A 23,568-nucleotide genomic window follows, 5' to 3' on the forward strand; every position below is an offset into this window, starting at 1 on the left:
TGTCTGTAACTCAAGTTCTCAGGGTCCATTGCCTTCTTGTGGCCTCTACAAGCATCCGACTCACATGTATACACAGACATACAGATAGACAAAAACCCACACGCATAAAGTAAGTGGCAATTTTTTTAGAAGTTAAATATATATGTATATTCCCATTCCCAACATTCTTTTTTCATAATGATGAAGATACTTCAAATAAGAATTTGGTATTGAAGCCGGGCAGTGGTGGCACACACCTTTAATCCCAGCACTTGGGAGGCAGAGGCAGGCGGATTTCTGAGTTCGAGACCAGCCTGGTCTACAGAGTGAGTTCCAGGCCAGCTAGGGCTACACAGAGAAACCCTGTCTCAAAAAAACAAAACAAAACAAACAAACAAAAAAAGCAAAAACCTCACCTGGTTACCAAGGGATCCACAACATGACATCATCCCACAGCAAACACCTACGTTTCTGAGACTTCCTGTCTCGAGGGGGGGGGAAGAATTTGGTTTTGACTCAGAAACAGCATGACTAACAGTATAAAGAAATGAAGAAAATGTTCTGAATAAAATCAATTGCAGTGTCTTAGCGTTTTCATTGCTTCCAGGTAACAATCTGTCACTGAGGAGGTTGATGAACCTAGAGGCAGAAGCTGAAACGGAGACTGGAGGAGTGTAGCTTGCTTTATACACTCCAGGTCACCAGCTGGGGTAGCCCACCCACGGTGTGCCGGGTCCTCCCACATCCAGTCATCGTCACAAAGATGCACAGGGCAGCCTCCATAAGGAGGCGTTTTGTTAATGGAGGCTCTTTGCGAGCAGATGCCTGAAGTTTGTGTCAGGTTGACAGAACCCTAGCTAACACACAGCATTAATTCTCCAGTGCATTTAGACATATGTAGGGACATCTGTAAGGGGTGTAGTTTAAGCCTAAAGGATGGGGCATGGATAGTACACACCTATATTGACAGGGTAAGATTTTACCATTTGCTTTTTTTCTTGTCTCTGTAGTGGCCATCGATGAGACATGGGATTCTCAGTCTGTGTCCCCTTGGTGGCAGCAAATGCGCATGGCCTGCATTCAGTCAGAGAACAATGGAGCTGCCCTGTTGTCTGCACACGTTGGGCATTCCGTTGCTGCACAGATGTCCAGCAGTGCTACAGATAAGAAAGTAAGTGGGCAGCCATGCAGCTTCGCGCAATATCGGTTCCATTGGCTGATGTCTGGTTTTCCACTTTGGGGTGGGTAGCTTGCAGTGTCCTGAAGCCTGGAGCTGGAATGTGTGAGGAGTTTGAAGTAGCTGGTAATGGGCAGTGATACGTTCCTCACTACGGGGTCAGGTCAGACTGGACTGCCTCTTAGGTTTATTCAGGTTCTGCAGCCAATGATTGTCTACATCCTCCTCCAGACCCAGCACTCAGTTAGACAGACCAGCGCTTTCTACCGAATTTGCTGTGTGGGGTTTCCTGTCTTCTCCCAAGGCTTCATTCACATTAAGAAGTTTGCTTTTCTTACATTTCATGTTAGGTCAAGTAGTTTCTCCTAATGAGCTGTTAGGCTAACACCTAGATGGGTCTCTAGTGGTTTACTATAAACACAGTGAGTCCTGAAGGTTATGGGGTAAATGTGACTACCAGATTGAGATGTGTGCAGTGACAGCATTAGCTGGTACTTTCTGTCAGTACCAAGTCTCTGAGGCCAGAGACTCTAAGGTGCACATGGCTGAGCTTGACTTATGGCCACTAGGCTGACCTCTCGTAACTGTCCTGAGTCTGCAGTCTCGTCCAGTCAAGTTTTGAATCTACAGAATTAGTTCTCTATTGCTGTAAGTTGATACTGATCCAGAGTCTGCCAGGTGGCTGGGGCTATGGCTCAGAAGAGCACTTGCCCAGCATAGATAGGTAAGGCCATGAGTTCGATCTCAAGCACAGCAATGAAACCAAACATGCTACCCAGGGTGTGAGCAGGATATCGCCTCTCAGTTTTCCCAGATGGCTTTGGATGCTGATGCAGAAGCCCTCACGGACTCCTGGGAAGCCCTTTCTCTGGACACCGAGTACTGGAAGCTCCTGCTGAGACAGCTGGAGGACTGCCTCATACTCCAGACTCTGCTGCATAGCAAAGCAAGCCCTCCAGCTGCCAAAGCATCATCTCCACAGACAGAGCCACTTCCAAGGCTTTCTGTTAAGAAACTGTTAGAAGGGGGAAAAGGTAAGCCGAAGCTCACTGAATATGCACTCAGTTCTTCTCTTCTCTTCTCTTCTCTTCTCTTCTCTTCTCTTCTCTTCACACAGGCTAGGACAGTGTAGCCGGGTCTTGCTTTGAACTCATAGTCTTCCTGCCTTAGCCAAGTGCTAGAAACATAGGTGTGTTTTTTAATTAATATTAGACAAATTCTAGGTTTTCAGTAAATAAAATGTCTACAGAGACTCCCATCCTTAGACCTGAGTCCATTCTTCTCCCATCTTACCTCTCTCCTGGACACTTAAATGTTTGTATTTCAAAGTCGATCCGAGTAGCCATCCAGAAAACCATTCCCAACCAGCGTTCTCTTCTCCCTCCTGATCTCCAGAGCTAACCACTTCATCCCTTGTGCTTTCTTCCCCGTTTTGTGTTTTTAAATTTTCCTTAAGTATGTTTCATGTTTGATTGCCACATAGTAGTCATACACATTGTGAGACATAGAGTGATATTTTAATTTATGCATTATTAGCTCAGATTTATTACACAGATGTTTGTTATTGCTCTGTGTCAAATCCTCTGCGGTTCTTTTTTGAATGTACAATTAGCTGTGAGGATTCTATTTTGTGCTGTAGACCCAATGCACCCTAGTGCCTGGTGCTATCCTCTCTCCACCCTTCTTGCTGGCCACTCTCTCCCCAGCCTCTGTTCCTGGCTCTCCAACATCTACTCCTGTGAGAGCAACTGCGTGCTTCTCACAGGTAAACAAGATCACGAGCCATCGTCCCCTTCACTGACACATGACTTTCTGCCAGCCACAGCATTGTGGTTCAGGGGCATCAGAGCCTTCATTTTCATTTCTCCCTGAGTGTTCATCCTTCGTAGCAGAGGCCCTAGGAACCACTCGATACCAGAATGACAGTTCTAGATTTATATATTCAAGTGCTCATAGCTTTTCATGATTTAATAGTGTGTGTGTGTGTGTGTGTGCGCGCACACGCGCGCGCATGTGCATGCAGGTACATTGACTTTGTGTGCATACATAGAGGACAGAAGAGGGTGTCACATGTCCGTAGTCAGTCTCCTTCTGTTTCTTTGGGTCAGGGTCTCTTTCCAAGCCTAGGGCTCAAACTTTCTAGGCTAAGTTGGAGACCAGCAAGAGCCAGGGATCCTTCTGTGTCTGCAACTCAAAGATGGTCTTCCGAGGTTGTCTAGGATCCTGGCTTGTTACAAGGGAAACAAGCTGTGTACTCCAGGCCTCATGGTTGGGTAACACTGACTCAACACTGAGCCATCTCTCCAGCCCTGTGCTTATAGATTTTTATTTAAGTTGCTTTCTCATTCTTTATAAGATTGGTAACAGTTTTTCATATCATAAATTTGCTGTATCCCATGTTGTCACCTAAAGAATGTTGGGGTTCACTATTTTTATATTAACTCAAAAAGTATAGTCAGGGGCATACTATAGAGAAACAGATACAAGGTCATTTAGAAGCCAGACATGAAGTCTGATTTCCCAGCACCCTGTTCGTGTCATTTTCACAGACAAGGTGAGTTTACTATGATGCATTATTTTTATGGGAAACTCTTTGAAATAAGAGGTAAGCCAGGCATGGTGGCACATGTTAGTCTCAACTATTCTGAAAGCAGGTGGGGGATGAACACTTGAACTAATAAATTTCAAACAAGCCCTGGTGAGCAACATAGTGATACTAAATGTCTGCCCCACCCCTCCACCCCAAAGACAGGAATGGTGGGAAAAGCTAGTGTTTATTTTTAAATGTACTGTTTGTTTTAGGTAATAAACAGAATTTTCCAGATACCTTGAGTATTTTCAGCTCATACAAATGTTTGTACCCTCTTGATGAGTAAAACAGGTAAATTATGACTAAATTTTACTCATCGATGTTTTATAACACAGTGAAGTTAGTTGTATATTAGATATAATATGGGGTGGGTGGGAGGTCACTGGGGCAGTGATTCAGTGGGTAAGACTGCTTGCTGCCAAGCATGAAGTCCCAGTTCAGATCTTTGAACCACATAAAAGCTAAGTGTGTCTATGCGCACTCTACCCACAGCTGTAGGAGATACTGAGGGCAGACTGGAGTGCTGCCATCTTCGCTCCAGGTTCAGTGAGACCCTGTTTCAAGTGAATCAGGCAGAGTTACAAAGCAGGAAACCCAGCATCCTCCGCTGATATATGCATGTGCAATACATGTATACAAACACATGCATTATTTTAAATTAGAATAAAATGACTTGAGGGAGGCCTTAGTTCCTGTGGTAGAATGATTGTCTGCTTGCACAGTGGTAGGCTAAATTGCCAGCAGTAATGAGCTGAGTGTGGCAGCACACACTTCCTCCCTTACTCCAGAGGTAGAACCAGTAGCAGCAGCAGCACAAGCTCAAGGTCACTCATCCTCAATTTGATGGTTTCTTTCAGTCAAGCCTGATGCAAGACCCTTTCTCAAACAAAGCACAAAAGAAACCTTTAAAACAGTAGTAATTCCTCCATCTGTGTCTGGTGTGATACATTTTGAATTTATGGACCTGGCAAGTATGTAGTATATAGGACTGATATATGTCCATTTATGTTTCCTTGAGATTTTCTCAGTGTAGAAGGGTGCCCCCAATATCAGCTGTCTTGCTTACCCTCTCAAGTTGAATGATCGGTATTCAGGTGCTTTAAGTCTCACGGCTTTTTGGCATCTCAGGTTCAGGTCAGAAGTGAGTATGCTGTGTGTATGTGTACCTAAGGGAGTATCTGTGCCCATGTTCTGTATTTGGCTCCATTTGGCATGTTGCTGCTCATATTTTACCAGATTTCATTTTCTTTCTTGTCTCAAACCTGTAGGTGGTATTGCAGACAGTGTAGCCAAGTGGATATTTAAACAGGACCTCAGCCCTGAACTGTTGAAATGTGCCAACAAAGAAAGAGATGTAGAAAATCCAGACGAACCCAGAGAAGGTATTGCCCGAAGTCTCCCTGAGGTGTCAGAGGTGGAGATAGACCTAGGAGCCGTACCAGGTGACACCCGAATAATGAGCACTATGGAATTCAGGGTGGAGTGACACGGCTGAGTTCTTGTTACCAAAAGGATGCTGTTATCCTCTTGTGTCTTCCAGACTTACTCCACCTCGCCTATGAGCAGTTCCCTTGTAGCCTTGAGCTTGACGTACTGCATGCACATTGCTGCTGGGAGTATGTGGTTCAGTGGAACAAAGACCCAGAGGTAAAAGTCTCCATCTGCTGAGTACGCCTGCATGCCTGTGCATGACCAGGCTTGTCCTGGAGCACATTGCTCTCTCTTGGGTGTGTGTGTGTGTGTGTGTGTGTGTGTGTACACTCAATATTGAACCTATGGATGGCTTCATGTTTGCTAGGCAAGGACTCCCAACACTGAACGATATCCCCAGCCCCTTCACATTTACTTCCTGGAGACAGGGTGTAGTTAAGTCGCCCTTACTGGCCTTGAACTGAGGCCTTACTGAGTTGTAAGTGGTGTGAAGCACAGTGGCCAGCTGTGTAATTAAGTGTGGTTTTCTTACCCGCCTGTGGATAATTTATTCAGACTTTAGAAATGATATCCTCATTCCAGCTCCACCATTCCTTTTTCCCTGACACTCCGCGTGTGGGACTCAGAGAGGGTGACGGGGGACATGGACAGGATTCTCGTCGTGGTGTCAGTGTTTGGTTGGTTTAACAAAGGCAAGTCTATTGTTTAGATCACTCTACTAGTGTATTCTTCTTAGTATTCAGTATTGTTACATATTAAAAAGCCTTTATGAGGAGGGAGGAAGAATATGAGATTGTTATATGAGAATGCAGCCTGATATAAGGTCCTCAAAGAAAGACTTTGGATTCTAGGGGAGCCATTTACAAGAATACTTATGAAGGAGCTGTAAGTAAAGGAGGTGGCAAAGGAAACGTCTACAAGATGCTTTTGTATCTTGTTTCATCTTGGTGTCAACCTGAAGGATGGATGCTTTCCTTAAGTGAATGGGTGGTGGGATAATAGGTTTGGTGACTAGTGGTAGGTCAGCCATTCAATTGGGATCCAAAGCCTGCTTGGGGCCATGCCATAGGGCACTTCCAGACCAGGGTGCCCACAGGAAGATCATGATCCTGCTAGTGTGGGAAGTGCGGCCTTAACAGAGTTGAGACTCCAGCAAGACTAACCTTGAACAAGAGTTAGCCATGTACACAGTAGGGCTGTTTCTGGGTTATTGCTCTGATCTAAATACAAGACCTGTAGTAAACATAGACAAACTAGAACCAGCCATCAGACCCTAGGCTGGCATTAGGACCTTTACTCTGACTTTTACCAAGGTGACAAATGCTGTTGGGTTGTGCCATTTCATGCAGAAATGCAGGAGGAAATAAAAACTTTACAGTTCACTGAAGACAAGGGCAAAGCACACATCTTCAAGGGAGGAGAGGACCTATGTTCAAGACTACACTGGTAACAGTACAGTACTGTCTTAAAAGAAAGAGGAAGCAAGCAGTACCACATTTGGTTCTGGCTCTCGGAGTCGGCATGAGCACCTTCATGACCTGTTCCCATTCCTTACAGCCTTACAGCCATCCTACTCATAGCACATAGCTGGTTTGCTCTTTGGGAAGGTCCCAGAGCCCTTTGTCTCACTGTCTCCCTAGGCAGGACACCCAAACACCCCACAGGAGTAGTCATCTGGAAGCAGTAGAGAAAGTGGCATGCTTAATACCCAGTGTTCCTGTTAGTGCCTTGGCTTCTGTTGTAGTGGAAGGATTGAATAATGTCTCTGTCTTGTTTGTGTAGTTTTTCTTTTTAACTACTCATCTACTTCACACATCACACCCCATCCCAACACAGACACGAACACACATGCACGCGCACACACACACACACACACACACACACACACACACTCTTACCTTTAATTTAATTTTACTTTTTTAAGGATTTATTGTGTATACAGCATTCTGCCCACAGTCCAGAAGAGGGCACTAGATCTCATTACAGATGGTTGTGAGCCACCATGTGGTTGCTGGGAATTGAACTCTGGACCTCTGGAAGAACAGCCATTGCTCTTAGCCTCTGAGCCATCTCTCCAGCCCCCCTTCCTTTAATTTTAAATTGAATTATCCCTGGAGAATGTCCAGTATCAACACGTGTGGTAACAGTAGTGATAGGGAGGCTTCAAAAGGTGTTAGCAAACATCTGGGGGATTCTGTGAGCATCACATGCCATTGGATTGGAGAATGTCAGCCTTGGTGGTTACACAGATAGCTTCCGAGGCTTCCCTCCGGTGTTTCCTGTTCCCTCGCTCTAATCCTTTTCTTCTTACCATTTACTTCTGACACTGTCTGATATGCTTGCTTTCTTATTTATTGTCTAGCTCCCTCACTAGACTCTATGCTCAGTGAAGGCAAAGGTCTGGGTCTGTTTTGTTCAGAGCAGTATTACGTAGGTTTGGTGCATGGTAGATGCTCCACATCTGCTGCATGACTGTTTGCAACGGGAATTCAGGTTTCATACCCGTGAAATTCAAGTATTGCCTGAAGAGAGGAATTGTATAGTAGATAGACCTCGGGAGCTCGAATCTCCCTGTCAGCATGATCTGGGTTCGTCTAGAAATTAATCATTAATTAGATAATGAGATGATTGAAGTTATCTTATCAAAAGTTTTCTTCTTACCTGATTCACAGAGTTTCTTTCATTTACTTCCCCCTCTCCCTCTTCTTATTTGTTTGAGTCAGGGTTTAACTTTATAGCTTAGCCTGGAACCCACGTAGTCTGGAGGTCATGATCCTTCTGCTTCTGTCAGTCCCTTCTGGTTTGCTTATTTGCTTGTTTTTTGAGACAGAGTCTTACTATGCAACATTGACTGTCATGGAACTCACTATGTAGACCAGGCTGGCCTCAAACCCACAGAGATCCACCTGCCTCTGCCCTCTGAGTGCTGGGATTAAAAATATGTGCCACCGCCACCCAGCAGCAGCTGCTACTACTGCTGGTCCTCTTCCTTTTCCTCCTCCTCCTCCTCCTCTTCCTCCTCTAACTCCTTCTCTCCTTTTCCTCCTCTTCCTTCATATATGTGAGTGCTTTGCCTTCATGTACGTATGTGGATTGTATACATGCCTGGTGCCCTTGGAGAATGAAAGAGGGTGTTGGATCCCCTAAAACTTGGATTATAGATAACTGTAGGCCACCATGTGGGTCGTATGCAAGAGCAACAAGTGCTCTTAACCACTGAACCATCTTTCCAGTTCCTTTGCCAAATTCTTAAATAGGCTTATGGACAAATTTAGTAAGAAGTCTCCAGTTGGGGCTAGAGAGATGGCTCAGTGGTTAAGGTTACTTGGTGTTCCTCAGAGGACTTGACTCCAGCACACTAGGCAGGATGCTCAAAAGCCTGCGACTCTTGCTTCAGAGTGTTTGATGTGCTCCTCTACCCTTCACAGGCCTCCTTACACGGTGTGCACTTGCCACAGAAACATAGAATCAATCTTTAAAAAAAAAAGGTTTCCATTGATATGAAATAACCTTTGTCTTCTCTCTCTCTCTCTTCTCTCTAAGGAAGCTCGATTTTTGGCTAGATCCATAGAACACTTGAAGCACATTCTTAATCCACATGTTCAAAATGGTGAGTAGCAGGTATTGACTCAGGAGCCCCGGCCATAATAGCATGGGAGTTGTCAACTCCCATCCTCTCCCAACATCACTGTGCCTTACTGTGTGCAAAGAACCCTTGTACTCACCTCCTTCTGGGACTATGGAGCTGCTACTGACTGCCAGCTCTCTTCTATGTGGAGAAAAGCATGGCTATTGTTACTTGCTTACTTGAGGGTTTATCTTAAGTATTTTTAATGTTTTAAAGTACTTTGGGTGCAGGGGGTAAGTGGTTTTTTGTTTTGTTTTTTGTCCTTTTGTTTTGTTTTGCTTTGTTTTTGTTTTCCTGCAGTCTCATGTTGCCCAGGCCACCCTTGAACTTCTTTTTTTCTTGCCTTAACCCCCCCTAAGGCTCGCATTACAGGCATGAGCCATTATATCTGGCTACCTTGACAGCTTTTTAATATGTTATTTTAATAGTTTGCATAAGAATTAAGCTGTTCTCAACAGTTCATGCATGTCTTTTGTTGTGAATTTCCAAGATATGCTGGGGAACCAGTAGGTACAGTGTCAACAGACACTTCCCAAGAGGTTTTCCCAAATCACTGTCCCAGGCAGTGTGTGCTTCATCTGTCTCATACCCTCACCAGAGCTGGAGAGCCAGGAGTGCTAGACAGTAGCCGAGCCTTGTGAGCATGTGCGAGACCCTGTGTTCCACCCTCAGCACAGCAACCAAGCACACAAGTATCCTAAGCTGTTCTGGAGGCTGTGTGATGGTGAGGGTGTTCGTTTTTCCTTGTTACTTGTGATACGGATTTTATACTTATTGTTTATAAGTATACTCTTCTGTTTCCTTACCCTTTTGTTTAAAATGAAAATTCTGCATAAGATGCAAGAAATAATATACAGAGTCCATGTAGTTTGCCAAGCTTCGGGCAGAGTTCTGTGTCTGACGAAGCTGTGTTCTATTCACGGCTCATTCATTTGCTGTGTAGGTATCGCGTTGATGATGTGGAATACGTTCTTGGTGAAAAGGTTTTCTGCTGCTACCTACTTAATGGATAAGGTGAGGTAGTTTTAATTTTTACATAATGATTTCTTAACTTAGTTCCCTTCATTTCTTGATATTGAAAGACTGCTCACACTAGCATGTGTTGGTAGTCTGTGTCTGGGTTGTCAGTTGATACCATGTTTTGCTCCTGCTTAGTTAAATGTACGTCCCAGGAGTAACATCTTAAAATTACATATGTATATCATGAAAATATATAATTAAAAGTATATGTGTGTGTATATATATGAGATTATAATATAATGACATCATTAATCCCCTTCCTTCCTTTCCTCCAGCTTCTCCTATATACACCCCCACCTTGCTCTCTTTAAAGTTCATGACCACTTTTTCTGTCATTATTATTACATACATGCACATATGCTCCTAAACTTATAAATACAACCCTGCACAGTCCATATAATGTTATTATTGTAGGTATGTTTTCAGGACTGATCAGTTAGTTGGTACTGGATAATCAGTTAATGTGTCTCCTAGGGAAGACCGTTTCCCACACTCAGCAGCCTTAGTTGCCCTCCGTCCCTGGCTGTGGTTGAGGCCCCGTGAGCTTTCCCTCTTCCACATCAGCACATCTGTTGTGCCGTCCTTGTTCAGCTCATGTTCAGACAGTAGTGTTGGTGATGCTTCATCTCACAGCAGACTCCCTGTTTCCCTGGCCCTTAGACTCTTACTGTCCTCTCCTGTGCAGTGATCTCTGAGCCTTGGCTGACTGAGTTGTGCTGGAGATGTATCAGTTAGGACTGGGCTCTGCATTTTCATTCATTGTGGTTTTCTGTGATGATCTCTGGATGAGGAGTGAGAACTAACTTATCTTCGAGTACAAGAATAACATTTAGAATGTACCTGGGGATTATGTGAGATTAGTAATGTATCAGTGTAGGTGCTCCAGGCAGTTGGCTGAGTTTCTAGTATCAGAATGATTTCCCTCTTGTTGAGTGGTCCTTAAGTCCAATTAGAGACCCAAGGTCTGTGTGCCACTAATGCCCCCTCAGGGTTATCATGCCATTCTGGTCGTTATTGTGGTTCATCAGTTGGCACCTTCTGGTGTCTTGAAAACTGTCCACAGACAGGGTGCTTTCCAGGTCAGTTCTAACCAGGCCCTGTATCTTAAGTATGTGGTGTCTGCAGCAATAGGAATTTACCTCTGGTGGCCAGGCAGTCCCTTTTCTATTTTTAGTTTTTGAATGCTTAGCAATTCTCCTGTCTCATACTCAATTACAGGTGCACACCACTAAGCCTGACTACAAAATCTTTTTTTTTACCCCCCACCCCTTGACTACAAAATCTTAACGCTCTTATCCTTTACCCAGTAACCACCGTGGCTATCTCCTTGACACATGCTCCAACGGGGCTAGGAGTCGTTTATTCTGTTGCACTGACCTAAGTCATTCTACACGTTTGCTTCTTCCCTTTATATATGAGGTGGCCTATCGGGAGATACACCAGCAGAAGAGAACACTGCATTAAGAAAATGATCACTTTCTGTTTCTCTTGCTAGCCTGATAGCTTTCTGGATTTAGAGACTTAAAAATCATGTCATGTGAACAGGGACATAGCTCTAGGGAAAAGAAGTTGAGCATGAAGAAATTTTTACAGGCAGTGGTTTGGGGTTTTCTGGTTCGTAACCTACTTAGCACAGAGTTTTCTTAGCATGTGTGGTAAAGGTTCATTCAGTAAAGTCTGCTACTCAATATTGAAGACATTGGGCAGTTTTTAGTAGAGAAATTGCATGCTCAGGAATTCTGTCAGCATTGTGGAATGTCATAGAGTTGGCCTGGACTGAGCCTGCTGTCCAAAGTCTGTTACAGGAGTTAATCTCAGGTAATGAGTAAGGTTTTTCAGTCTCAGCTCCACTGTCCTCTGTGAGCTATCAGGTCATTTCCTAAGGGAGAGCTTCCACCTCCCATTTAGCCTGTAGACATAAATAGTCATGCTTTCATAAGTGTTCACTGGTCAAGGACATCTTTGTTTGCTTGCAGTATAATTCTTATCTGTTCTGCTGTTTTCGTTTGTAACCACTTAAAACTATTATGTTTGTACCAACAAACAGAATTCATAGGTGTTCTTTACTAGGAATTTTTGGACAACACAGCTACTTGTATATACAAACGGAGAGCTGAGTTTTACCAAGCTTTTGTTGCCTGTCTGCCTTCCTTCTGTTCTTCTGTCTGACTGTCTTGTCATCTTTCAGCCTCCCCCACCCCTTTCTCTCTGTCTGACAGGGCCTCACTGGCTAGCCTTGAACTTTAAAATTCAAGGTCACTTTTCCTCTACTCTGGCGGGCTGGGAGTTCAGCTATGTACTGCTCTACCACACCTGTGGGGACTTTTCTTATTGGTTCAAAACATACAATTTACCAGGGGAGGAAGGATTTTTTTATTAGAAGTATTATTTATTTCACTTTATGTATATGAATATTTTTGCCTATGTGTATGCATGTGTACCATGTACAAGCCTGTTGAAGCCCTGGATGTGTGGGTGCAGGGAATTGAACCTGGGTCTTCTGCAAGAGCTACAGTGCTCTTAACTGCTGGGGTGTCTCTCCAGCCCAAGAGTTATTTTTGGAAAATAATTATTCAAGAGCTCAGCATGATATTTTTGTGATATAATATTTGAGTAGCCAGCTAATCATTAATTTCTGGTATGTGTGTTTATATCTGCAATTCTGGTTGCTTTTTATTTCCTGTACCATTCTAATGCCTTTTAGTTTAAATTGCTAAATATTACATTTTCTGTCTGTTTTAGGTTGGGAAATCTCCAAAGGATAGGTTGTGCCGAAGGGTGAGTGAGCCCCATTGTCAGACCTATACTCTATCTACATAGTGTCGTACTGGAGGGGTGAACTTTGGTTTTTACAGTTGAGGTGATCAATCTGGAGATAACAAGGAACAGGAAGAGAGTGCCACATTAAGGAAGTAGTTGTGGTCTTCAGCCACTGTCAGTGTCCCCAACTAGGACTAGACAGCAACTAGTCTGTGACATTCCTCCAGCTCAGTTAGCCTTGGCTTCTGATGGGAAGCAGCATGTTGTGTTTCCGCCTTGGTCTGCCTGCCTCCAGCCCCTCACAGTAGAGATGCCTGGCCTTCCCTGCAGGCAGGCTCTCCACCTAACTGCAGCTCACCTCCACTGAGACTGACTGACTCACAGACACTGAGGCTGCTGCTCAGCAGTGTTACTGTCCTCAAACTGGGACTTCTTGTTCTTCTGAAATACCTCAGTAAGTGTTGAGACACATACATATAACTGTTAAAGACCTTCTCAGTCACCACAACCGAAGATTTCTCCTATGTCCTTCAGACTAAGGTTGTGTGACTGGAGCTAAGTACTCATGAGTGTGTGCATGCACACACACACACACACACACACACACACACACTTTGTATTATGTACTTTGAGGAAGTGAATAATTGCTTGCTTGTTGGCTTTAAAAAGACGATACAGAGATGCAGTGGCCTTCACACTGGCCTGTTAAGGGTCATTGGAAACTATTTCTTGCCAAAAAATTTGAATCTAGTATTTGGTTGTCAAATGGGAGATTCTAGTTTTATTCAGAGAATCCAGTTCAGTGCCTTCAAGATACCATAAAACCAGCAGCCCAGGCTGGTAACTAAGACCTTTCCTGGTTGAGTCTCATGTGTACACCTTACCGTATTCCATGGTTAGCTGGCTGGCAAACACTCTGGCAGGATGAAAAGTCTGTCTTTATAGTGCACAGACACGAAATGTTACTATCTCCCCTCTTGCCCTTGGAGATGGAATCCAGAGTCTTTTATATGCTGAGGATACCCCAGCCACTGAGCCACACCCTCACCCCAGAACATTGGCTTTTAAGATTGATAGCAATAATACTGATAACATACTAAACACTGATATCAAACTGATACTACCAAACCTACTAGCAGGAATTTTAAGATGTAATGGCTGCAGATTGTATTCAGTGTAGGAAGTCAGGCAAATGGACATGCTGCACCCTCCTTTCTGTAGCACAGCAGTTCTGATGCAGGGTCGTTGTGTTCCTTTCTGAAAACAGGATGTAGGGATGAGCGACACGGCACTGACATCCTTCCTCGGCTCCTGCCTGGACCTTCTTCAGACGTCACTGGAGGTAAAAGAAGTGTATGCTAGCCATGTGGTGAAGCAGGCCTGTAATGAAGGCCAGCCAGGGCTCTGCAGTGAGACCACACACACACCTGTGCACACAAAACTCTTCCCACACCCTTTCTCAGTCTGAGTGTCTCTTTAGATATTAGACATTCTGAAATCCATTCAGTTTAAGAAATGACTTTTGGTGGATTATATATCATATTCATCTGTAGGTTTTGACTTTCTCTGTCTCTCTAAATTATACTTTGTGGTTTCTCGGTTGTAAATGGGGATGCAGACTTTAGGTTTACACTGTGGGATGTTGCAGCTCTTTGCCTCTGACTCCTGACACAGACTTCCATTGTCACCCTGTCAGGCTGACATTAGCAGGGATGAAATCCAGGTGCCAGTCCTGGACACTGAGGATGCCTGGCTGTCCGTGGAAGGTCCCATCTCTATTGTGGAGCTGGCGCTGGAGCAGAGGCCTATCCACTACCCACTGGTGGAGCACCATTCCATCCTGTGCTCCATCCTGTATGCATCCATGTGCTTTTCTCTGAAGAGTGTGAAGCCACTTGCCCTTTTTGACAGCAAGGTGAGTTCCCCAGAGGGTTCTGGAGCTGGTTTGGAGTTGCTGGTTAACAGGCTCATGGGTTTCTTACTGACTTGTACGTGTTTGGTTTTTAGTGGTTTGTAGGGGTGATCTCTGAGAGGCTCCAGGTCCCATGTCCCCTGACCTAGCTCCGTTCTTTTACTTTCCTCACAGTGTGCTTTGAGGCTTTGCCCTCTGCCATCGGTCCTTGTCATTCTGCATGTTCTCCTTAGACAGATAGACAGACCTGCTTGCTTCCTCTTGTGTATGTGTAGGCAGGACTTACTTGTACAGTTTGATGAGTATGCTTAACTTTAATGCCCTAAGGAGCTCGTAGCTATAACATCTAAAACATACCCTCACCCCATCCTGCCCTGACTTAATTTGCTTTCCATAGTTCTGTGGCTTGAGTGCTTGACATAATGCCTGTTTGTGTGCTCGTGCACACTAGAAACCTGGAGGTGAACTGTACCCCAGCCCCATCTGTTCACTCACTCTGAGCTGTAGCTGGCATGGTGCTGTGTGCCTGTAACCATAGCACCTAGGAGGCAGAAGCTGGAGGTATTGTGTTCAAGGCCAGCATGGGCTACTTAGCTCATTCCAGGCCATCCTGAGCTGAGACCCTGTCTGGAGAACCAAAACTATCCCACCTGAACATGGCTCTCCATCACTGTCTTCCCCGCTTGCATCGTCCAGCAGACCCCTTCCTACCATCCTGTCTCCATTGCTCTCAAGGCCCAACACTGAAGGAGCCATCTCCCCAAACAGATTGGTTTCCTGCCTCACATTTTGTAGCTCCTTGTAAACTCAGCTTCACACTTGGTGGTCTACAGAAAGGCTCTGTATCATTTGGTAGCTTAGTAAGTGCTTCCTTTTTCAGGTGCCCTGAGATACAGGGTTAACAGGAAATAAGAATTTCAGCTTTACAGAGTTGGAGGATGCAGCTTCAGCTCATAAGAAAGTGAGAGTATCCCTTCTCAGGCTCAGCCTTTGGCTAAGGTCAAGTGTGATATCACTTTTCTCAAGACAGGCTTCCCCTCGGGTCTCTGTAGGAGCAGAGAAAGCGTCTCCCTGTGGAAAACCGCTTCTCAAAAGAGGGTGTCCAGGGCATGGTGTGTGTTCAGCAGCTTTACTTAACATTCACAGCCCTCAGTGTGTCTGTTCTACTATTGTAAGGAAGTTCTGCCCATAACATAAAACAGTGAGCCGGGACGGACTGCCCACAGCCTTCCCTGCCCCACCTGCCGTCCCTCAGTCACACGTCCCGTCATGGTCCTCGCTGGTATAGTCTGCTTTTCATAGACAACTATTTTGTGTGGCCAGTGTCTAGGTTTGTTTTGTTATCACTCAAGCACCCTCTTCAAGCCCTTGGCTGTGTCCCTGAAACTCACCACACCTCTTTGTTGTTCCTGTGTGTTTGCCTCTCACAAAGCAAGAGCACAGTAAAAGTCTGGTGCATTTGTAATCAAGATGTTCAAGGAAAGGTGCATGGCCACAGTGTACATAGCATATGGAATGTGAGAAAGGCTCAGTCAGGAGCTGGGGAGGCCGTGGCCGAGAGGGTGATACACTAAAGGCTCTGAGGAGTCCACCTCAGAGCATTGACTGCAAAGCCAGCAGAGCTTGAAGGGGTTACAGAGCCTGAAGGAAGGGGTTACAGCCCATCTGTTCTCAAGCTTGGGACCCGGCAGGCCATCTATAGAAAGCTTATTTAGGATGATCTTAGACATGCTTGGTTTGGTAGTCTACATAAGCAGCAGTAATGTATATATTTTAAGAAATTTGGGGCCTGGGGATACAGTTTAGTGGTAGAGCCCTTGCTTAGTATGCTGTGTGCCCAGGGTTCTCTCTCTCTCTCTGTCTCTAACCAGAGGCTGACAGAGAGTTGGGGAGGGGCCATTGTAGTTAGTGGTGGTGTTTAGTTTATTTTGTTTTGTTATTTTTGGTTTTTGGCTTTGGCTGATTTTTCAAGACAGGATATCTCTGTGTAGCCCTAGCTGTCCTGGAACTTAGAGATCGACCTGCCTCTGCCAGTCTGGTGGGATGAAAGGTGTGCATCGCCACTGCCCAGCTGAGAGATTTTTAATCAATAATATTTAACATTTAGATTACAGGTGTTTAGGGCAGTGTATGATTGTTTATGTACAACATAGCAGTAGAGACTGCATCTAACCTACATAGGACAAAAAGGAATAAATAGACGGCAGCTACCCTGGCAGCTAACCTTCAAAAGAAAAGCAATGATGGGACGCTGATGACAGACTTTCTCATTGAGACAACATTAATAAATATTGAGTTGGAATTAGTTTATCTTTCATTTGAAATTGTAAAAGACACTTAAGAAATAGTAGGTTTGGCATGGTGTTGCATGCCTTTACTCCCAGCATCCTGGAGGTAGACACCACCTGCAGGTCTCTGCTACCCAGAACTACCTGCAGCCTGGGCAAAGGTTGACCTATGTCTGAAGCCAGTGGTGTATAGTTTTACCCTACGTGGCACTAGGCGTTACTTAGAATCACAGGCTTCACTATGTAGATACTCTCTATCTGGGATGGCTTGTTCATAGATGAAAGATAATTCAAGGTAAAGTGTAGCCAGTGTCCGGCCTCGGTGCTCTCTCAGTCCATCTCCTACTGAGGGAAACCTGACACCCTGTTGTTTGATTGGTTTTTGTGTTGGAGGAGTATGGAGGCCAGAGGACAGTGGGTGTCATCCTCCCATCTTAGCTCTTCTCTTCACTGCCTGAGAAGGCCATTCCAGCTTTTTCTGTAAGTGCTGAGGATTTGAATTCAAGTATGTATGCTTGTTCAGCAAGTGCTCTTACCCAGTGAGCATCTACCCAGCCTGCTCTGCTCTGCATGACAAGTACAAGTTTTTAAGGATTCAGAATACATACTAATTGTTCCAGTGATCTACTACTGCTTAGCCAATTATCCCAAAAGACTTAGTGTCTGCAAACAACTAACACTTGCAATTTTAGATTTTAGCCTTGCACAAGATAGTAATTCCTATCATTGAGCTAGATCCACAGACCTTCGTAATTTTTGGTGTCACTTAAATAGCCTTTGAACTCAAGATCCTCTTACCTCCCCTGAGATTACAGACATGATTCACCATGCCTGGTTCATTTTTTTCAGGCCTTATGGGTCAGGAATCTGACTTTCTTACCTGCCTTTGGCATAAAGGATCCCATGAGACTGTGGTGGAGTTGCTTCATGGAAGTGTCAGCTGAAGACTCAGCTGGATTGGGCAATATGATCTAACCCATGTAACTGTCTGTAGGGTTGCTCACCTGACCACTGCATCCTCTTAGAGGGGGCAAACAAGAGCACCCCAAGCAGAACCACAGTTCTTTGGAACCCAGTCTGGAATGTCACTTGCTGTCACCTGTCTGTCTACACTTGCTGGCAGCCAACAGCCCACAATTCAGGGGAAGAATAACATGGGGCTCAAATACTAGATGAGTGGGGACCATCTTAAAGGCTGCTGGTCACACACTGGATAGTGGTCACCATGCTAGATGACAAATAGAATGCTGGCATCTTCCTATTTAAGGAAAAAGTTCAAGTCAACCACGAGTTACTCATAAGGTGATCAGCTTTAGAAATCTCCCTTATTCTCCCTTAATCTCTACTCACCAGGGTGTTTTTGTTTTTCTCTCTTTCTCTTTAGGGAAAGAATGCATTTTTTAAGGATTTAACTTCAATCCAGTTATTACCAAGTGGGGAAATGGATCCAAACTTTATTTCAGTAAGACAACAGGTAAGTTAGTTACTGGATTTTGTTCTTGTTTCTTAGGAAGAAATAGCAAAGGAGAAATATAGCTGTCCTTTAAAAAGATGGCCACTTCTTCATATGATTCCCAGGAGCTAGTTTCCCTGGTGTGTGTTCCTTTATTGATAGCAAAACCATTTTCGAGCCAGTAGGACTGCTTGGCATGTGAAGACATATAGTGACCTTAATTCCATCTCCTGGTAGAGGAGAGAACTGAGTCTTCCACATTCATGCTGTGGCATGTGTGCACATGTGTGCACATGAATGCATGCACACACACGTTAAAAATTAAAAATAATTTTAATGTAGTCTGTTTGACAAAGTTGACTTGAGGCACTTTTAATTACGTTATTGATGTATATGGGGGTGCCTGTCCCATGGCACCGAGTATGGGGTGAGAGCAGCTCTGTGGGTTCAGTTCTCCTCCACCTGCAGATGAACTCTTGGGATTGAACACAGGCCACCAGCTTACACAGCAAGCACTGGGCTCCTTTTAAATGAAAAGTACTGACGAGGCAGTGCTGTGCCTTCCTGTCTTCAAGTTCTTACTGAAAGTTGTCAGTGCAGCTGTCCAGGCTCAGCATTCCAAGGACAAAGATCCCTCTGCAGAAGCAGCAAACCCTCATTGGAAAGTTCTCAACTGGCCAGCTCTGGCTGTGGACTTAGCCCATCACCTTCAAGTGAGCGAAGATGTCGTTCGAAGGCACTATGTGGGAGAGCTGTACAACCATGGAGCTGACCTCTTAGGAGAGGAGGTAAGAGTGACCCGTGAGGCTCATGGGATGTGAGCTATAAAACAGACAGCAGGAGGAAGCAGTAAATTAATAGTAAAATAGTCAGATAGAGTGGTGTGTGCATTTGGGGTGTGGAGGCAGGAGGATAAGAGCTTGTAGGGTCAGCCTCGTCTACATAGGCCTACTTGGACATGAGGCCAAGTGTGATGAAATGAGCAACAGAAGGGTAGAGAGCGGTTCCTGATTTGTACCTGTGGCCAAGTTCAAACAGGCAGAGAGCAGTGAACAGTAGGGCTGAGGACGGACCATCTGCTGGGGCAGAGAAGCAGGAATTCTACACTGGAGATGAAAGGAAATGGAGCCAAGAAAGTGGTAACTAGACCAACCTCTCAAGGAGAAGCAACCAGCCACTGACATTGCTGAGGGACAGAGGAGTCCAAAGGTCCCTAGATGAGGACCAGCATGGCAAGGTGCAAGGCCAGAAAGCCACTATGGCTGCCAGACCTCGTAAGCAATGAGTCAGGGTGGGTAGGTATCCACTCAAGCAAGAGTGACTCCCTTAGCAAGGAGAGGAGGTTGGCTGTTCTCCAAGCCTGTGGCTACTTCATAGTACTCAGTAGCCATCAGATGGCAGACTCTAATAACATCATCCCCTTTACTTGAAAATGAGGTATATTGTCGTATGAATTGAAAACTTCGGTAATAAAAATAAGCTGATGAGCAAGAGTTGGGTTTAAATTCTAGGCAGATTTCAGTTTTCCTTTATCCTCCATACACATGGTCATGTCGAGAGCCAAAGTAGTCTCTCCATTGGCAACCTTCCCAGGTTGCTGAATTTGTTTCTCCATGTTCACCCTCAGGCCATTTTTCAAGTTCAGGACAAAGAAGTTCTAGCATCTCAGCTGCTAGTGCTGACAGGGCAAAGGCTGGCTCACGCACTTTTCCACACCCAGACGAAGGAAGGCATGGAGCTGCTGGCCAGACTCCCGCCCACACTCTGCACCTGGCTGAAGGCAATGGTGAGTGGAGGACAGCATGAGCGGAAGGTCGGCGATGGCCTCTTCAATGAGCTCCATCCCAAAGAAATGCTTTATTGGGAGAACTTCCATAGTAAAGCTCAAGTCAGTGAGGTATTGCTTGGTTGCATGAAACTAATGGCTGCTGTGCCCCATTCACAGAACCCCCAGGATCTTCAGAACACTGGCGTGCCTATTGCAGCAACAGCTAAACTAGTCCATAAAGTGATGGAGCTCCTGCCAGAGCAGCACGGGCAGTACACCCTCGCCTTACACCTCATCGATGCCGTGGAAGCCATGGCTACTTTATGACGGTAGCTGCAGGCCTGTGACTACATGAACCACTGCATGTTATTTTATTTTACACAGTAAGATTTGGAACTTTGGAAGATTTTTTTTTTGTATAATAAATAAATATATTACTTTAAAAAGTGCAATCCTGGCTAAAATTCCACATCTTCAGCAAAGACTGGAGATAAATTATAAACACTAACTACCCTGTGACTGATGCAGATGCTTTATTCTTTATTTTTTCATTCAAATAAGCAGCTTTATTGTTAAACTTTGATATTGTTACTGGTTATAATTTGTGGATTTTGTTCTTACTGTAGTAGTCTAGTTCATATCCAAATGACTCCTGTGGGGATAAAGTGTGTTCACACTGCTTCCGTGAGCGCACTAGAGATACAGCCCATGTCCCTTTAAAACATGCAGAGATGTCCTCATGGTTGGTCATGTACCAGGCTGTCACCTGACAGGGAGCTCTGGGTGCTGACGGCTTCCTGTCCAGGGCGCTGCTGTTGTCAGAGGAGAACTGGCTCGAGATGAGCAGAGGAACCTAGGGAAGACCCTCAAGTCTGCTCCGCTTGCCAGGCTTAGGAATCAGAGATGTGAACAAAGAAAGCAGCAAGATCAATTATTATGTAAATTAAGATTTACTCTATTTTGTCAAGTTCCAAAATTGTATCCACATCAGGTAATGTAAAAAATGTATTATCTTGTAATACATGTTAAAAAAAAAAAAAAAAAAAAAAAAAAGCAAAGAAACTAAAATATTTAAAATCCAGCTTTATTTTTCTTTCAAGTGTTCAAAAATGTCTGTTTCTGGGACTTGGTCATGTTGTCCTGCTCCCAGGACAGGCACTTTGCTGTCACAGCCTTAGCAAACCTACCTCAGCTGGGTGGAGAGGATGAGCCTAGGCTAGTTTTGTACCCCGTAGTGCCTCAAGCAGTCCAAGTGCTGACAAGTGTGAGGAAACCCACCTAGTCTGCCTGTCAGCAGTGCACTGTGCTCTGCAGGTCAGCAAGTCCGTGTATAGTGCAGTTATTGCTGTCTGCCGTGGTCATGGTTGTTCACAGTACTCATTCAAATCAAGGGAAGAAGCCAACTCCATTAGAAGGTTGAGAATACTCTTCAGGGACTCCACAATAAAGTGACACCCAGGCACATAACAAATATGAATTCTTTTTCATTAAAAAGTTAGATCTAAATAAGACTGTGACTGGCTAAAACTAACTCTGCTAAGTGTCAGATTTCAAATCTTCAGAGAGAAATGTTTCAGATGCTGCTCAGGTGGCTGTAAGGTGCACCCGGTCCTTGATGGAATCCCTGCAGTCACAGCTTCATTGACATACATACCATCCTTGACACAGTTCTGAGGAGGTCTACTCGCCCCAGGACCTTCTGCAGTACTCTGGAAGGTGCAGGATATGGGCAGCTTGCCAGGAAAGCCCCGTGCTGCAGGCACTGCTAATTGTTAATCATGGTCTTTTTTTCTCTAGTCCCATTACGTCTTTTTTGGGGGCGGGGGCTTGTATTTTTTTTAGACGAAAAACTGGCTAAATTTACTCTGGTAGGTCACATAAGAGAACCAGAACACAGATTATTAAGTCTTTAGTTAGATTTATCATCCAAAAAGTTTATATAATGCATAGAATTTTAAAACTAAATTCTGAGTTTGTTTAACAAAAGCAGTAACATAGTCTACTACTTCACTAAGGGCTTTTAAAATAATTCTGATAAAAAAGGGAAATTAACATTTATGTATCCATTCTCTAACAACAAAGTGTCACAAATAAAAGGAATTAGGTTCTAACACAGTGTCCTGCAACAAGGGTGTGCACATGCCTGTAACCACAAGGGCGTGGCACGTGCCTGTAACCCTAGTATTTCCCTAGACACTCGCCCTCTCTTCTTACGATTGCATATTTTTACCCTATTAATGAAGGTGTTTAATCCTAACTTCTTTTTTCCAGGTTGTATTAGATGTAGAAGTGGAGGGGCCAGGATAAATGTAGATTCAGCAGTTCAGAGCACCAAGCTTCCCAATGCTTCACACTTCTGCAAAGATTTACCTTTGTTAGAAAAGTTCATCTAAGGCCAGTGTAACACCTGCTACAGTTAAATAGCTTCTTAAAAGATGATTACTTGTGATTTAAAATCATGGAAAACTAAGATTAGTAACAATAAGCTTACACTGATTATAGCATTCACTTAGAAGTTGCTATAATCCATTTCATTAAGAAACAGTATCTTACAGTGCACAATAGCAACAGAGAAATTCTGCTTAGTAGATTAGACATCCTTGGAAGATCAATCCAGTATGGATTGTTTGAAAAATGCTCTATTACTTATCTGCTGTCAATGTATTGTGAGTAGTAAATTCTGTATATACTGTTATTTTCTGTCTGTTCATTATTGTGAACTTATGTATATCAGTGAAATAAATTAACACTTCACGCTATTTCCTCGGCGTTCATACACGTAAGAACAGAGAGACTTTTCTTGACTAACAATTTGGTGATGATGTTCTTTGCAGTACACCCAAAATCCTGTTGCTTTAGAAACTTAATGTTTGCTAGTAGGCAGAAGGAACTGACCCCTTTCACCTTGTAGGGGCACACGACTCTGCCACTCGTAGCAAAATCACACACTTTATTATTCACAGCTTCTACACCATTGTCAGCTGGGAGTTTTCTAGAATGCCTTTATTTTCAGACATCATAGAACTTAAATACTGAGTCAAAAAAGTTTTAATAAAATATAAAACATTCTGCTGCCACATTGAAAGTAACCATATTCAGTGTCTGTCCATGAGTGTGTCTGCCCTGTATACATGTATATCTGCATATATATTTCCACATGTGTATGTGTATATATACATACATACACACACACACACATTATTCTTTCAGTAGTTACAAGAGATACTCTTATAATCTTCTGATTCTTACCCATCTGTCACCATCTACTCCTCTTCTCCCGACCCAAGCTTTGGGTTTCTTTCTGGGGACTTTCTAACAGTTCATTCCTGCAGCCAGTCAGTACTGTGGGGAGCGTTTTGTTCAGAGCTGTTGACATCAGATTGCTACTTTGCACCAACGACCTCTGCACATCGAGGACAGAGAGCGTCTGCAGTCTCAGCGGTATGCTTCCAACATCGAGGGCACTTTTCTCTGGCCGTTGGTACGACAATGACTTTATATGAAGACTCCTCACGAATGTCACCACCTTGAAAGAACACACAGAGCATGTCCAGTCGCTGAG

The 23,568-nt window shown here is 44.2% G+C and overlaps 2 protein-coding genes across 3 annotated transcripts in view; one reads left to right on the top strand and one right to left on the bottom strand.

Annotated features, from left to right (window-relative positions):
• Rab3gap2 (RAB3 GTPase activating non-catalytic protein subunit 2) overlaps positions 1-20,458 on the top strand; it is a 78,518-nt gene extending 58,060 nt beyond the window's left edge. The window contains exons 23-35 of one of the 2 annotated variants that reach the window (XM_034513106.2): positions 990-1,150; positions 1,962-2,190; positions 5,015-5,188; positions 5,287-5,393; positions 8,721-8,787; positions 9,749-9,819; positions 12,568-12,603; positions 13,853-13,927; positions 14,282-14,500; positions 18,170-18,259; positions 18,814-19,026; positions 19,866-20,024; positions 20,184-20,458. In XM_034513106.2, coding sequence (XP_034368997.1) covers positions 990-1,150; positions 1,962-2,190; positions 5,015-5,188; positions 5,287-5,393; positions 8,721-8,787; positions 9,749-9,819; positions 12,568-12,603; positions 13,853-13,927; positions 14,282-14,500; positions 18,170-18,259; positions 18,814-19,026; positions 19,866-20,024; positions 20,184-20,333 — 1,751 coding nt within the window. In that variant the 3' untranslated portion in view covers positions 20,334-20,458. The remainder of the gene's footprint in view (positions 1-989; positions 1,151-1,961; positions 2,191-5,014; positions 5,189-5,286; positions 5,394-8,720; positions 8,788-9,748; positions 9,820-12,567; positions 12,604-13,852; positions 13,928-14,281; positions 14,501-18,169; positions 18,260-18,813; positions 19,027-19,865; positions 20,025-20,183) is intronic. The other variant, XM_034513107.2, reaches the window with a different exon arrangement.
• Positions 20,459-21,830: 1,372 nt separating this feature from the next.
• Iars2 (isoleucyl-tRNA synthetase 2, mitochondrial) overlaps positions 21,831-23,568 on the bottom strand; it is a 41,891-nt gene continuing 40,153 nt past the window's right edge. Inside the window, exon 23 of the mRNA XM_034513108.2 lies at positions 21,831-23,532. Within this exon, the coding sequence (XP_034368999.1) occupies positions 23,390-23,532 (143 nt within the window). The 3' untranslated portion in view covers positions 21,831-23,389. The remainder of the gene's footprint in view (positions 23,533-23,568) is intronic.

Source organism: Arvicanthis niloticus, chromosome 10 (genome assembly GCF_011762505.2).
Source record: "Arvicanthis niloticus isolate mArvNil1 chromosome 10, mArvNil1.pat.X, whole genome shotgun sequence".
NCBI lineage: Eukaryota > Metazoa > Chordata > Mammalia > Rodentia > Muridae > Arvicanthis > Arvicanthis niloticus.